The sequence below is a fragment of the Arvicanthis niloticus genome, chromosome 8 (assembly GCF_011762505.2).
Source record: "Arvicanthis niloticus isolate mArvNil1 chromosome 8, mArvNil1.pat.X, whole genome shotgun sequence".
Classification (NCBI taxonomy): domain Eukaryota; kingdom Metazoa; phylum Chordata; class Mammalia; order Rodentia; family Muridae; genus Arvicanthis; species Arvicanthis niloticus.
In genome coordinates, this window is record NC_047665.1 from 1,638,994 (window position 1) to 1,651,555 (window position 12,562).

The following is a 12,562-nucleotide window of genomic DNA, read 5'->3' on the forward strand; positions in this document are numbered from 1 at the left end:
GCCGAAAGCCTGCGGCGGCCCCGCGCGCCGGGATTTTTACACTTTCCGTTCCTTTTGTAAAGACGGAGGAGGAGGAGAAGACGAAGACGAAGAAGGGGGGAAAGAGAAGGCGACAGGGCAGACAAAGAGACCCGCGGCGACAGGGCCTGGGGGAGAAGAAGAGAGACAGGGAGAAGAGAGAGCCACGCAGCACCAGCCAAGGGGGGCCCCGGGAAATTAATAAAAGGAATTGATGTGAACCTCACGGCCAGCGTCCGCGCCATCGGCAGCTGCGCTCCGGCCAGGGGCTGAGGCCGGCTATGGTGAGTGCGCCGCGTCTTCGGGGACTCTCCTTGCCTAGCCCGGACCCTACTCCCGGGCCGGAGAGGAGGGCGTGCGGCGGGGTGGATGCTGCTCCGGGGTGCAGGATCGGGGACCGTATCCACACACTGGCCTGCAGCTCGCACGCCAGGACCCCTATCCCTAGGCCGACTCGGCAGGGAGGAGAGTCGGCTGCGGCGCACTAGGGGAACGGCTCCGGGGGGGATTTCCCACGGAGGGGGTCGCCTGGGATCCCATTTGCACGCTTGAAAGGGTCGCCACCTTGGCTTCCGCTCTTTGAGCCGGGTGGTGGCTACTGCCCGGCCGGCACTGGCAGCGTGGCTGATGGAAGGGCTAGTGGCGAGAGTGACAGCGCCGGGGGGGGGGAGGGCAGGGGGCTGCTCAAGGGTACGCGCGCGCGCGCGCCGCAGACGCTTTTCTGGACGCAGGGGACGCTAGCTGGAGGGGACCCACGCACCCACAAGTAGAGCTGGCAGCGGCCAGCGCAAACACCTGGCTGAATGCAACACCTAGAGTGGAGAGAAGCGCCTTTGAGAAGGCGCGGACTCCTCCCTGCTGCGGTTGGTGGGGAGAAAAGAGGCCAAGGGCGCTTTGAGTTCACCGCCCGGTTGTGTAGAGGAGAGGGGTGTGTGCTGACTCCTGCGCCTACGGAATCGGGCACTCTGGTGCCTGCCACCCATTAAAGAGGTGGGCGGGTGGCCCAGTGCCCAGAGCGCTGTGTGCGGCCTCAGGGGAGCTTCGAAGTGGGTCTCACTGACCCAGACCCTCATGGAATGAGTTGGTCCCAACACAGGGACCCTCCTGTTCCCAAAGATTGCTTTCAGTGACACGTGGTATGTCTGTCTTAATGTATTGAAGTCCGTGTTTAAAATGCCTAGTGTGTTTCTGATGTCAGTGTTTGTCCCATAAGAACCACCGTAAGGAATCTTGTCCAGGAATCATACCAGAGACCCGTGTTGTCTTGGACAGGGTGACCCGATTATCTTTCCTTTTTATCTTTCCTTCTTCCCTCCTTCCCTCTGCACTAGGCAGAAATAACGAAGACCCTTACTGGGTGCCTCTAAATAGTTAATAATTGGACCACCGAGGTCTTGTACTACGATAATAATTTTTTTCATCCTTCTCTGTGTGTTCAGATTTTCTTCTTCTTCTTGGCTCCAGTACTTCAACATGCAATTAGTTACCTCCACAAAGCAAGACAATGCTTTCTGGTGTCATCCTTTGTTATTGTAACTTATTATTTCTGGGTGGTTCTCAGAATACATTGTTGCCTCAGGTGCATTGTGCCCTGTGTTGTAAAACAAGGACCTTTCAATTGTGAATGTGTGTGTTCCAGTTGTCACCCAGCGTCTTTCTACCAGGCAATAAAATGCCTTTGAATCCATGATCTTTTAAAATTAAAATGTTGAACTAAGGTAATATCAATAGACCCTACCATCTTAATACACCAATTCTCAATTTTGAGGATTAGCTCTATTTTTAAACTCGTTGTGAAAAGGGTATCTAATTTCTGGTTATAGATTTTTTGCCATAATCTGACAAGTTGTTTGAACAGGAGTTAGCACCATTTGGAACTGTTTTGTGAAAAGAGACTGTTTAACAGATTGCTTTCGATTGTCTACAGATAAGAAATTTGTAAGATAAATATGGATTAAAGTGCCCACCTTCCCTGTTCTCCCCCCCCATACACATACCTTTTATTTTCTACAGCCTCTGCCACAGTGTATAATGCCCCATTGAGACATGTAGGCGTGATGTGTAAACCGGATTAGGAGTATGAAAGAAAGACACACAATAAGCTGGAATTGTTTTACTTCCCTTTCATTTCTCATGCCTATATCTCTAATAAATTTGCTCCAGCAGTGGGTCAAAGGGATCATGTTGCTCAGCTTCTTTTTCACCCAGGACTCAAAGACAGAGAACATTGAAATGCACTTTTTTTTTTTTTTTTTTGCCAGAGTCAGAGCAGGGTACAGATATATATTAGATACAGAGAGATATGGAGGGGAGAAATGCCTGGAGTCTGAGTGTTTCAAAACACATCTCTATCCATTAGAGTGGAACAATGCAGCAAAAGAGATATTTAGAGAAGAGAGGCGGGGGACTTGGTATAGGGGGTCCATACTGATCTGACAAGTTCATCGAAGCCTCTGCAGTTGATGACATTCTTAGTAAAAGAGTATCAGTAGCTTTTGGTACTGCATAGAGCTAATTCTTCAAGTATTTAAACCCTCAGTGATTGACCCAGGCATTTCTGGGACCTTCTGTGGGCACCTCCTCTTGGCTACCCCCCCCCCCCCCCCCCCCCCAGCTCACTGTAAGCTGGGTCTGTGCTGTGGACCTCTCATTTACTACATTGTGGAGTTGGGAGCAGCTTCCCATTAAAGGAGATCAGAGGTAATTAGCAGCATTATTTTGACAAGTTGGCTAGAACAGTTCCCCTTCCTTCAGCCTGGGGGGTGGGGGTTGGGGGCTAGTGAGGACAGGAAACTGGAGGTGGAGAGATGAGAGGGAAGTGAAGCCCAATGGTTTTACACTCTTGTGTTTCTGGATCTTTTCTTACCTCCTCCCTGAAACCTTTTTAGGCTCATTTTCTGCCATCTCCTTGCACTGTCTATATAAATACACAGGCTGCCAGTGAGCAAATAAGACATTGGCCTCTACGAAGATGATGGGGTAAGATAGTGCACACATTGGTTTAAGATTTAACTCTTATCCAAGCTGCCTTAGAACTGCCCAGGCCCTAGCCTATCATTCATGTCCTGTATCCTAGGCTACCCATCCATACTACACCTCCCACCCTCTTTTCTCCCACGTTTGTAACATCCATACACAAAGCACTGCACCCACTTCCTGTTGCATCCCCTCCATGGAATAAGAATTCTGTAGGGTTTTTAGTATCATCTTTGCAATTCTTTGAATTTCTGAAAGACCGTTGAAAACTATGACTAGCCTAGGGTCAAATGGCTGGAACACCTTTGCACCTATCTTCATTTATATGCTGCAGAAATGAGCGGAGCTTAAAGACTCTTAAAGTTCTGAGAAGCCAGTGAAAAGTTAAACCTCAACATGTCTGGCACTCATAATTTCAAACCATTGGAACATCCCAACTGAAAGGACAGATGTTTTATCTCAAGTGTCATCCTAGCACTTGGACAATCTGATGTCATTTTTGAGATGTGTGTGGTAGGGCTATGGATATCTGAAGCACTAAAACAGAGAGGGGAGGAGACAGTAAGGGAATCCAGAGCATTGAAGGAATCTGCCCTGGATCATGATAGGGAGAAAAATGACAGTTTATGTTTTCAGTTGAACTTGAGTTGAAGAGGGGATGGTCACTCAGCTCTGGCTTCACAGAGACTGTTGGTAACTCCTGCTGGTCAAGGCTCTAAGCTCTCTGTTATTTTGGGAGCCACCAGGCAGAAAGACCTTCAAAGGGACTGTACTGCCAGACACCTTAGCAGGCCTGTCTCCTCCACTCTGCCTCTCAGGTCTGTGGAATCTTTGCAGTTAGCTGGAAGTTAACAAACCCGGTGTGGCTCAGCGGTCCCCTGCACAGGGCATGCATATTAAAGCCGACAAAGCTTACAAATGTAAATAAGGGTAGATTGATTAGGAACAACATTATCGCTGGGAATGTCACACTCACATGCATCAGCAATGAGGCAAATTGGGGGCAGCCTCAGCTCTGACCACCCAAGTCGAGCAGTCTTTTTAGACTGGCTCCTCTTCCCTTTCTTAAAACGTTACAGAAACAAGGCCAATTAGATCCCCAAAGTAATTCATCTCTATGAAAAAAGCAGACCACAGGGGAAGCGGCGGGTGGGGGCTGGGGAGATTAAGATAGCGCTTGTTAGAGAGAGCCTGGGGATTGCGTCCTGAAACCTACTGGTGGAGTTTACAGGTCAGGACCATTGTCTGGGATGCTGAAAAGTTAACCTATCAAACAGCGGGCGAGGGGTCGCAGAGCGCTGCAAACCTCGGGGTTCCATGTTCAAAACGTTTAAGAATTAAATCAAACCGAGGGGAAAGCGCCCGAGTGGAAGAGGCTTTGCATAGCTAGGCTACAGTTTCATTCTAGAAGCCAAACAGCTCTACTGCAACCAAAGAAGTAAAAAAATCTGGAAGGGGGAACAAGTAAATGGTTGGGAGTAAAATACTGTAAGAAATTTGAAAAGACAACTTTTATAAATCTATGTGGTTACCTTGCCATACATATAACCAGCTTCAAATTAAAAAAAAAAAAAAAACAGGCTGACCTTTGAACTCGGGATATCACCCTCAAGTTTCAAAAAACAACCCTATTTCCGAGAGCACGAAATGCAAAAGCTTAAACAGTAGTAGTCCAGCCCTTTCTACCTTATGCTGATAACCAAACTATTTATCAGAGTCTTAACAGCCCTACTTCCAGCACTTTACTCCTGGTTAAGGTAGTGTCTTTCCCCTCGTTCTGCATGTCTTTTCAGGATTTTTCACTTCTTCGGAAAGTCAGTCATTGGAAAATCACGTGCTCCCTTGGTGTTAGGAGTTTTGAATTTCCGCGCTGGCCGGGCACCCAGGTCCTCTTCCTTATTCTGTAAGCAACCCCAAATACATCCACTTGGTCTCTGTTCCCTCAGATTCATCACCCCACTTCAGGAACCTCACGAATTCTGCGGGTTTGGGATTCAGCATGGCAAGGCGTCCTAGGGAAGCCTGGAAGGAGACAAGGATAGAGGGGAGGCAGGCTGGGCAGCGATGAAGGACTGCAACGCTATGGGGGTGGGGGAGATCTCACTCCCACCCCCCAATCCCCCACCCTCGGCCCCAGGAGCCTTGTGCTCCGCCGGTGGCCGCGCGCCCCTGCGCGGCCCCTGTCTAACCGCAGCCGGCGCCGCTGAATGGAACGGCAGGAACGCAGCCATTGGCCGGCAGAGGAGAAGCCGCGCGTTCATTGGGCAACGCGAGGGGGCCGGGCCGCCTTCAGGAATGTACTACGGCGTGTCCGGCACGTCTGTCCGCGGCGGTAGGGCGCGCGCACTGCCCAGAGGCCCGGGAAAGTTATCCCTACTGTGATGAGGGCTGGGGCGGATAGGCCTAGCGCGCGGACCCCGTTACCTGTGCGCCCGCATCACGAGCAGGCCGAAGACTGGAGCGCGCGGGCGCGGACGCGCACTAACGCGGGCGCGCGGATGGGCCTCTTGGTCCGGGTCACGTGATGGAGCAGGCTCCGCCTTCTCCCCGCTCCTCCCCCTTTCCCTCCATCTGGGTTTCTTTCTTTCCTTTTCTTTCTTCTTTTTTTTTTTTCAATGAACACACACCGTGTGCATCTTAAAGCCACACTGCCCCATTTCACGGGTTCATTTGACTCCTCACTACTCCGGGTTCCCTCTGCAGTTCAAGTCGGAAAAGAAAAATAATAGGACATAGCAGAATCCGATGTTTCTGGATCTGGTGTCTACTGCGGGGAGAAGGAACTTCAAAACTTATTGGAGGATGGAATGTGCTTTCTTGAGTGTTATTTTTTTTCTTAAAGAGCGTAGTTGTGTAGACAGTTTAATTTGTTGCTGCCTCCAAGATTCACTCCCCTCCCCCCTCGTCGCATTTTTCTTGTTGTTTGTTGCTGTTGTTGTGAATCCTCTGAATGTCTTGGTGATACTGGACGCAATATCGGGACAAATCTTAAGGATCTATGAACACAATTTGTTTAAAATGAATTCCACACCAAAGCCTTTATTCTCTCCTACGTCACGCTATTAAATGTTACAGGATGTGTATCGAGATTTATTTTTTTTTTAAAAGCTTAAAACTGACTTTAAGAATGTGATTGATTAATGGGGGGTCCAGACGAACTCCAAATAATCAGGAAATCCTTCGTTTCCATTTTTCTAGCCTGCTGAAAAAAATTGCTTCTTTTTATATATTATTCAAATAAACAAGCAGACTGTGTCTGGTTTCTCCTTATAGACGTTTTCAAATTGGACTGTGCTGTTGTGTATTTTGGGGGGGGGGAAGATGCTTGGGAAACGAGAGGGACTTTAAAAAGGGGCGGCTTTTCCCAACATCCTTGCTTGCCTCTTTAACTTTCCATTTTGTTTATCTTAATACGAGGCGTTGTTCCCTGCGAGAGTCTAAGTCTTGCCTTTGGTTATAAAAGAAAAGAGGAGGAAAAAAAAATTGGCACACACTGACGCACTACCCACCACCCTGTCATTACTGGTGCAGGCCTGGGAATTCGAGCCGGACCTCCCAGTATTTGCTGCAGCTTGAGGCCAAAGTGCCTCTGAAAGGGTTTTCTTTGAGGAATCTCAGAAATTGTTTAAGCGCTTAAAAAAAAATATTACATATCCCCACCCGAGTCTATTGCGAGGCAAATGCTCCTGTATGTGTGAGCGTGTGCGTGTGTCTGTGTGCGCGCGCGCTCGCAAAAGGCGTCTCAAAAAAGAAGACACTGTTGAAAAGAAAAGAAATAAGAAAGAAAGGAGGGGGGAGCATTCCTTAATGGAAGTATTGCATGCGAGAAGGTTGGCGCTGAGCGAGCGCCCCCCCACCCCCAAGCCTGGGATGCACACACGGGGGTTGCCTACCTGGGTGGTCTCTCTACTTTGGTGAGCTGTTGCTAAGCAGCTAATAATAGTCATGTTTGCTGAGTAATTTCTGCCCTCCAAGAGCCAATCGCGTCGCAGAAACCCAAGCCATCTGACAGCCCCGGGGGCGGGAGTTCCAGCCTTTTTCTCTTTCGCTCGCTCTCTCCCCCTCCACCCCCTCCCCTCCTCCTCTTTCTCCAAATGGAGAGAGTTCTTTTTTTTCTTCTTCCATCTCATCTATTGAGTCAAGGAGCTGCTGCGGCCGCTGCCCGCTGCACACACACAGAGCGGAGTCCCCAGGTCCCGGTAGCGAGAGTGGCGCGCGGCGCGGGGGCAGAATGGTCCAGCGGGTCGGTGAGAAGAACAAGAAAGCAGAGTCCGGGACCGAGCAGCCACCGCGAACCCAGCAGCCCGAGAGCGAGCAGCCGCTTCAGAAGCCGCCACCGCCAACTCCAGCCGCAGCCGCCGCAGCAGCACCAGCAGCAGCAGCGGCAGCCCCGGCCCGGCATCGCTGAGACCCGCCGGGCACCGTCGCGTCGCCCGCAGCGGGCGCCGAGGGAGCCGGCGCGAGCGGCGGGGGTCTGCGCGCGCCTTCTGCCGTGAAGGGGTCGAGGCGCGGGGCGGGGACGTCTGGGGGGGACTTGGGGACCGCGAGGCGCGCCCTGGAAGCGCCGGCTCTCGCCTTCCCGCGAGCTGGATGTGGGCAGCGGCGGCCGCAAAGACCTCGGGACTCACGCGCAATGTGGCAATGGAAGGCGCAGGGTCTGAGTCCCCGGCAGCGGCCACGGCCGCAGCACCCGCAGCGCCCGCCGTGTGAGCGGCAGCAGCGGGTCTGTCACCCGGAGCCGGAGTCCCCGGCGGCCAGCAGCGTCCTCGCGAGCCGAGCGCCCAGGCGCGCCCGGAGCCCGCGGCGGCGGCGGCAACATGGCCTCGGCTGGTAACGCCGCCGGGGCCCTGGGCAGGCAGGCCGGCGGCGGGAGGCGCAGACGGACCGGGGGACCGCACCGCGCCGTGCCGGACCGGGACTATCTGCACCGGCCCAGCTACTGCGACGCCGCCTTCGCTCTGGAGCAGATTTCCAAGGTGCACTTCTGTCCCCTCCTCCCTTCACTTTTCCCTCTTCTTCCTCCTTGGGATCCCTGCCACACAGACACACACACACACACCCTCCTGAGAAAGCAGCAGACAAGTGAAGGTTGAAAATTTCAAACCCTCCCTCCGGACTTCGGAGGAAAGGGCTGTCTGAGGTCCGCAGGGGGTGGAGGGGTGCGTGCGTGCGTGTGTGTGTGCGTGTGTGTGTGGTGTGTGCGCGCGCACACGCCCTCCCTGGTGTGCCTTTTCCGGAGCTTTGGAAACCGTCCTGAGTGGACCACCTCCAGGGCGGCCGCAGTGTGGCACTGCCCTCCGCCCCAGCGCCCTTCTCCCGCGCCCCTGCCCAGGGTTGCAGCCTAAAGTTCGGCGTTACCACATTTCTTAACCTCTTTGAGGGGGAGGCGGAGTGGAGAGAGGCGGAGAGAGACAGAGGGGAGGGAGCCAAAGTAAAGGTGGTTTCCTTTTTTGGCCGCCGGTTCTGCTTTCGTTGAGCTTGAAATCTCTGCTCCCTTAAAAATTATTCTCGGGAGAGGACGTCCCCTCTCTTCCAGGTCTTGGGCCGCCTCTTCTCCCAGCCTGCCGGGGAGAGGGGCAGTTGTAAACAAGTTGCCACCTTAAATCTTCGGTACTGCTGTGCGGAACGGCCGGCTTCATTGTGTTTACGAGGCTGGCTGAAATGTGTGGAATCCCGGGAAGGCGAGCACCTAGCCTGGGGCCCGCAGGGGCCCTGGCCAGCACCCGGGCTCCGCCGCCCCGAGAGCAGCTTGCGCCCAGCCAGGACCCCCGCCGGCGCCGGCCTGGGCCTCTTTCCTTTGCACTCGGCTTTTTAAAAGAGTTCACCAGGAGGGAGTGGGAGAGGAGGGAAAGATCCTTGTGGCCGCCCTCTTCCGAGCACAAATAGTGTAAGTTGCAGATGGCTGCCGCACTTCCTAAGTGAGCTCCGGCGGTGTCTCCCAAGGCTGTGGAAAATTGTGTGGAGCGAGCTCTGCCTGCGGGGCTCACCACGTGGACCTCGCGTACAGCCACACCAGGCCAGGGCCAGATGGGCCACGGTCGCTGTATATTGTCCCTAAGTGCGCTTGCGCCCTTCACCGGTCTCTAGGGCACCGGAGGCGGCCACAGGCTGGAGCAGGACTTAGGGGAAAAGGGGGACGTGTCCTGGGGGGTTCTTTAGTGTTGGGCTTCTCTGCTAGGATCACTCAGGCCCTCCAGGTTCCCTGTATAAAACCCCGGCTGCTGTTGCCGGCTTCTCTGTTAGCCTTTCACCCCAGCACCCCAAGTCTCATTCAGGGCTGGTGCTCAGGCCACGCGTGGGGGCGCCCCCTGGTCCCTAGAGTGCAGTTCCCATGCTGCAGTCTCACTGATTTACAACCAAGGCCCCCACGTCCCCAGGGCGCCCTCTGGATGGTCCTGGTTCCAGTCCGGAGGGCAAGTCACTGCACTGCGGGCGCCCACGCCCCCCACTGCTGTCCAGAGGGGATCCCGGGGCGGGTGTGCGGGGACAGCGATTCCCCGGCGTTCACTCCTCCCTTCTGCTTCGTCCCCAGGGGAAGGCTACTGGCCGGAAAGCGCCGCTGTGGCTGAGAGCGAAGTTTCAGAGACTCTTATTTAAACTGGGTTGTTACATTCAAAAGAACTGCGGCAAGTTTTTGGTTGTGGGTCTCCTCATATTTGGGGCCTTCGCTGTGGGATTAAAGGCAGCTAATCTCGAGACCAACGTGGAGGAACTGTGGGTGGAAGGTAAGCGACCAGGCGCCGCTAGCGCGTCCTTCGTCTTCCTCCCCTTTACTGCGTTTGATGAAGATATTTGCCAGCATGTACCTAGAGCCTCCCTGTAGCCAACGAAGCCCTTGCCCGCACCAGGGGCGACTGTTTATTGTTTGCATGGCTGGCCAGCAGCCAGGCCCGCCCGACAAAGGCCGCGCTGTAATCTACTCGGGGCGCTACGCTTTGCTAGGTGTGGTGGGAGAGAGTGGCGGGGGCGCGGGGCCCCTGCGCGGGATGGACCACTCCGCAGGGCCGTGGGGGTGGTCCCCAAGGCCCGCCACAGCCGCCTGCCTGGCTTTGGCCCGGGAGCCGCGGACCGGGAAAGGCCTCTCTGATCCGGGCGCCTGGGCTCTGCTTCTTCCCCCCCACCCCCCACCCACCCACTGCGTCTGCGGAGAAAGGAGAGGGGGGTGGAGGGCAAGGCCACCCCTCTGGCTGCAGGGAGTGTGCGCGCCCCCGGGGCGCGCAGGGGGCGGGCGCCGCGCGGGCCTGCGGAGGCGGCCGCGTGTGTGGTCCTGTTTTTGGACTGCTTTCAACTCTGGGGGAAAAAACATTTGTCTCAAGGTACAAAGGGGGGGGGGGGTTAGTGGTTGAAAAAAATAGTAAAGCACAAACTGGAACGCATGTTTGCAAAGTAGATTAATGTTTTCTCGCGGGTGGGGGGCTTTTTAAATGGAATTATTCTTGGGGGAGGTTGCGTTTGTCAGGCTTGTTAGAAAGAAGTGTGTGTGTGTGTGTGTGTGTGTGTGTGTGTGTGTGTTTTAAAAGAAAGCAAGTTTGATGGGAGGGGCCAGGGGAGCTTCCCTCGCGTGTGTGTGTGTGTGTGTGTGTGTGTGTGTGTGTGTGTGTGTGTTTTATCCAAGAGTCTCTATTTGGGAGGGGAGGGGTTGGGACCTGCTTTATAAAAGGACTTGTAAATTGAAAATAGGTTTTCCATTTTCCCCCACCCCACTCCCACCACCATGGAAGCTTTTACACTCTTTGTGATTTTAGACTTTTTTTTTCTTCGTTCTTTGCTAGTTTCTCATTTATCTCCTTGAAAAGTACCCATCCCGTTTGAAAACATTTTACTTTCTGGCAAATACTGCTTTGTCAAGCATCAGAGTAGTTGGGCAGCTGTTTCAACCCCAAATATCTGATGTGTGTCTACTGTAAGCCACCCAGGACAGAATTTGGAAACCAGAGTTAATGAGTAATTCCTTAGGTAACCAGTTTCAGGATGCTCTTGGAAACTAACCTTCCAGAATTTCTGTTACCTTAGCTTTCAGTATTTTGCAAACTAGTGGTGGAGTATTTAGTTGGAAAGTGACAAAATAATAATCCAAATCGTTAAGGCCAGAGCACATTCCTGCCTTAAGTAGCTTGGTTAATGAATACAAGTGTCTTTTGGATTGGTTCCATTAGGTAATTTACTCCACTTTGCTTTCTTGTCATCGGTAGTTCAGAGAATAGTTTTATTGAGCACTTACTATGTCTCTAGCAACAAATTTCCTTAGTATCTTTAATGTTTCTGACCCTGTGCTAGGCACTGTGATGGAGACACTGTACAGTGCCCTGTGCTTCAGACTACAGGAATTCACTGCATTTTCACGGAGTCTAGGTTAGCACTTGAACTGGTTCATGAAAGTTAAATTAAGAGAAAAAAGGCCTTAGTAGATGTCTTGAGGCAGGCAGAGGTGCTGGAGAGACAGGAAGCAAGAGAGTTGCAGCAGGAACAGGCCACCCCTGCAGGGCCTTGGAAAGCCAAGTTAAGTACCAGAACCTCTAAGGTCCTAGGCACAGAAACTGACCAGCAAGGCCGTAGAGTAGAAGCTGAGCTCTTGGCTCCACAGTTGGCTTTTTCCACACCAGTGAGCATGATGACCAAGCAACGGTTTGATTTTTAGTAGTTGGAGAAGCTGTTTCCTTAGATTTTAACAAGCTTAAATAGGTAGTGGAGTTTTCTTAACATTGTTTCAAGAATGACAAGAGACTTAGGGAGAGCAGCTACATCTGGCTTGTGGAAGATGTTCAGTTAAGGAGGACACACCTGAGGCTGACCTAGCCTGCTTTTGGCATCTTGATAATTTTTGTTTTTTTCTGCTAGTACAGCTATAAAACCTAGGGCACCATCATGCTAGGCAAATCCTCCTCCTCTGAGCTACATCTCAACTCTAGGCCCAGAAGTTTTACCTCCTGTCTGCATTGGTATTTTAGTATGGCACACTGGTTCTCAGGCCTAACACTTTTTATCTACTTTTTGAGCCACCACCATACCCCAGGTAGTATGTGTTTTCACAAACCTTACACGGCAATAAAATACCCATGAATTTTTAATAACATGATTTTATATATATATATATATATATATATATATATATATATATAATGTTTTCATATAACAGATGTCTCTTCAAATGAGAATCAGATGATAACTAGGAGTGTGGTCTGCATGTCCCTTCGTGTTCATTTTACTTTCCATTGATTTAGGTCATTTAGTCGGACACACCTTGGCCTTGTTTATTCATTCATTTATTCTTGCCTTTGCAAGAAGCAAGTTTCATAAATGTAGGTAAGGTCAACAAGGAGAGCATTTGATTATGGTATATCAGATTTAGTGTTCATGTCAGCAGTCAGAATACTGTGAGTCTTTGCTTTTAGGAATACATGTCTGATGGTTGTGGTGGTCAGTGAATTAAAATGAGCAGCAGACCCAAGCTTAGGTTCCTGGTTCCTCTGTTACAGGATGTAACATCTTCAGGTTCAGGGTATGATTACGGGAGCTCACTGTACACACAGACCAGGCAAGGACAGTCTTACATGTCCCCAGTTAGGCA

General features: G+C 52.0%; 1 protein-coding gene and 1 long non-coding RNA gene across 3 annotated transcripts in view; one reads left to right on the forward strand and one right to left on the reverse strand.

Moving 5' to 3' along the window:
- Positions 1 to 4,490: 4,490 nt before the first annotated feature.
- On the reverse strand, positions 4,491 to 7,127 carry LOC143443227 (uncharacterized). The gene is made up of 3 exons (XR_013111992.1): positions 6,888 to 7,127; positions 5,419 to 5,990; positions 4,491 to 5,016 (listed from the first exon to the last, which is right to left on the reverse strand). It is a non-coding gene; the product is annotated as an uncharacterized LOC143443227 (long non-coding RNA).
- Positions 7,128 to 7,561: 434 nt separating this feature from the next.
- Positions 7,562 to 12,562, forward strand: part of Ptch1 (patched 1) — a 57,819-nt gene continuing 52,818 nt past the window's right edge. For both annotated transcript variants that reach the window (XM_034509909.2, XM_076938855.1), the window contains exons 1-2: positions 7,562 to 7,970; positions 9,527 to 9,719. In XM_034509909.2, the coding sequence (XP_034365800.1) occupies positions 7,812 to 7,970; positions 9,527 to 9,719 (352 nt within the window). In that variant the 5' untranslated portion in view covers positions 7,562 to 7,811. The remainder of the gene's footprint in view (positions 7,971 to 9,526; positions 9,720 to 12,562) is intronic.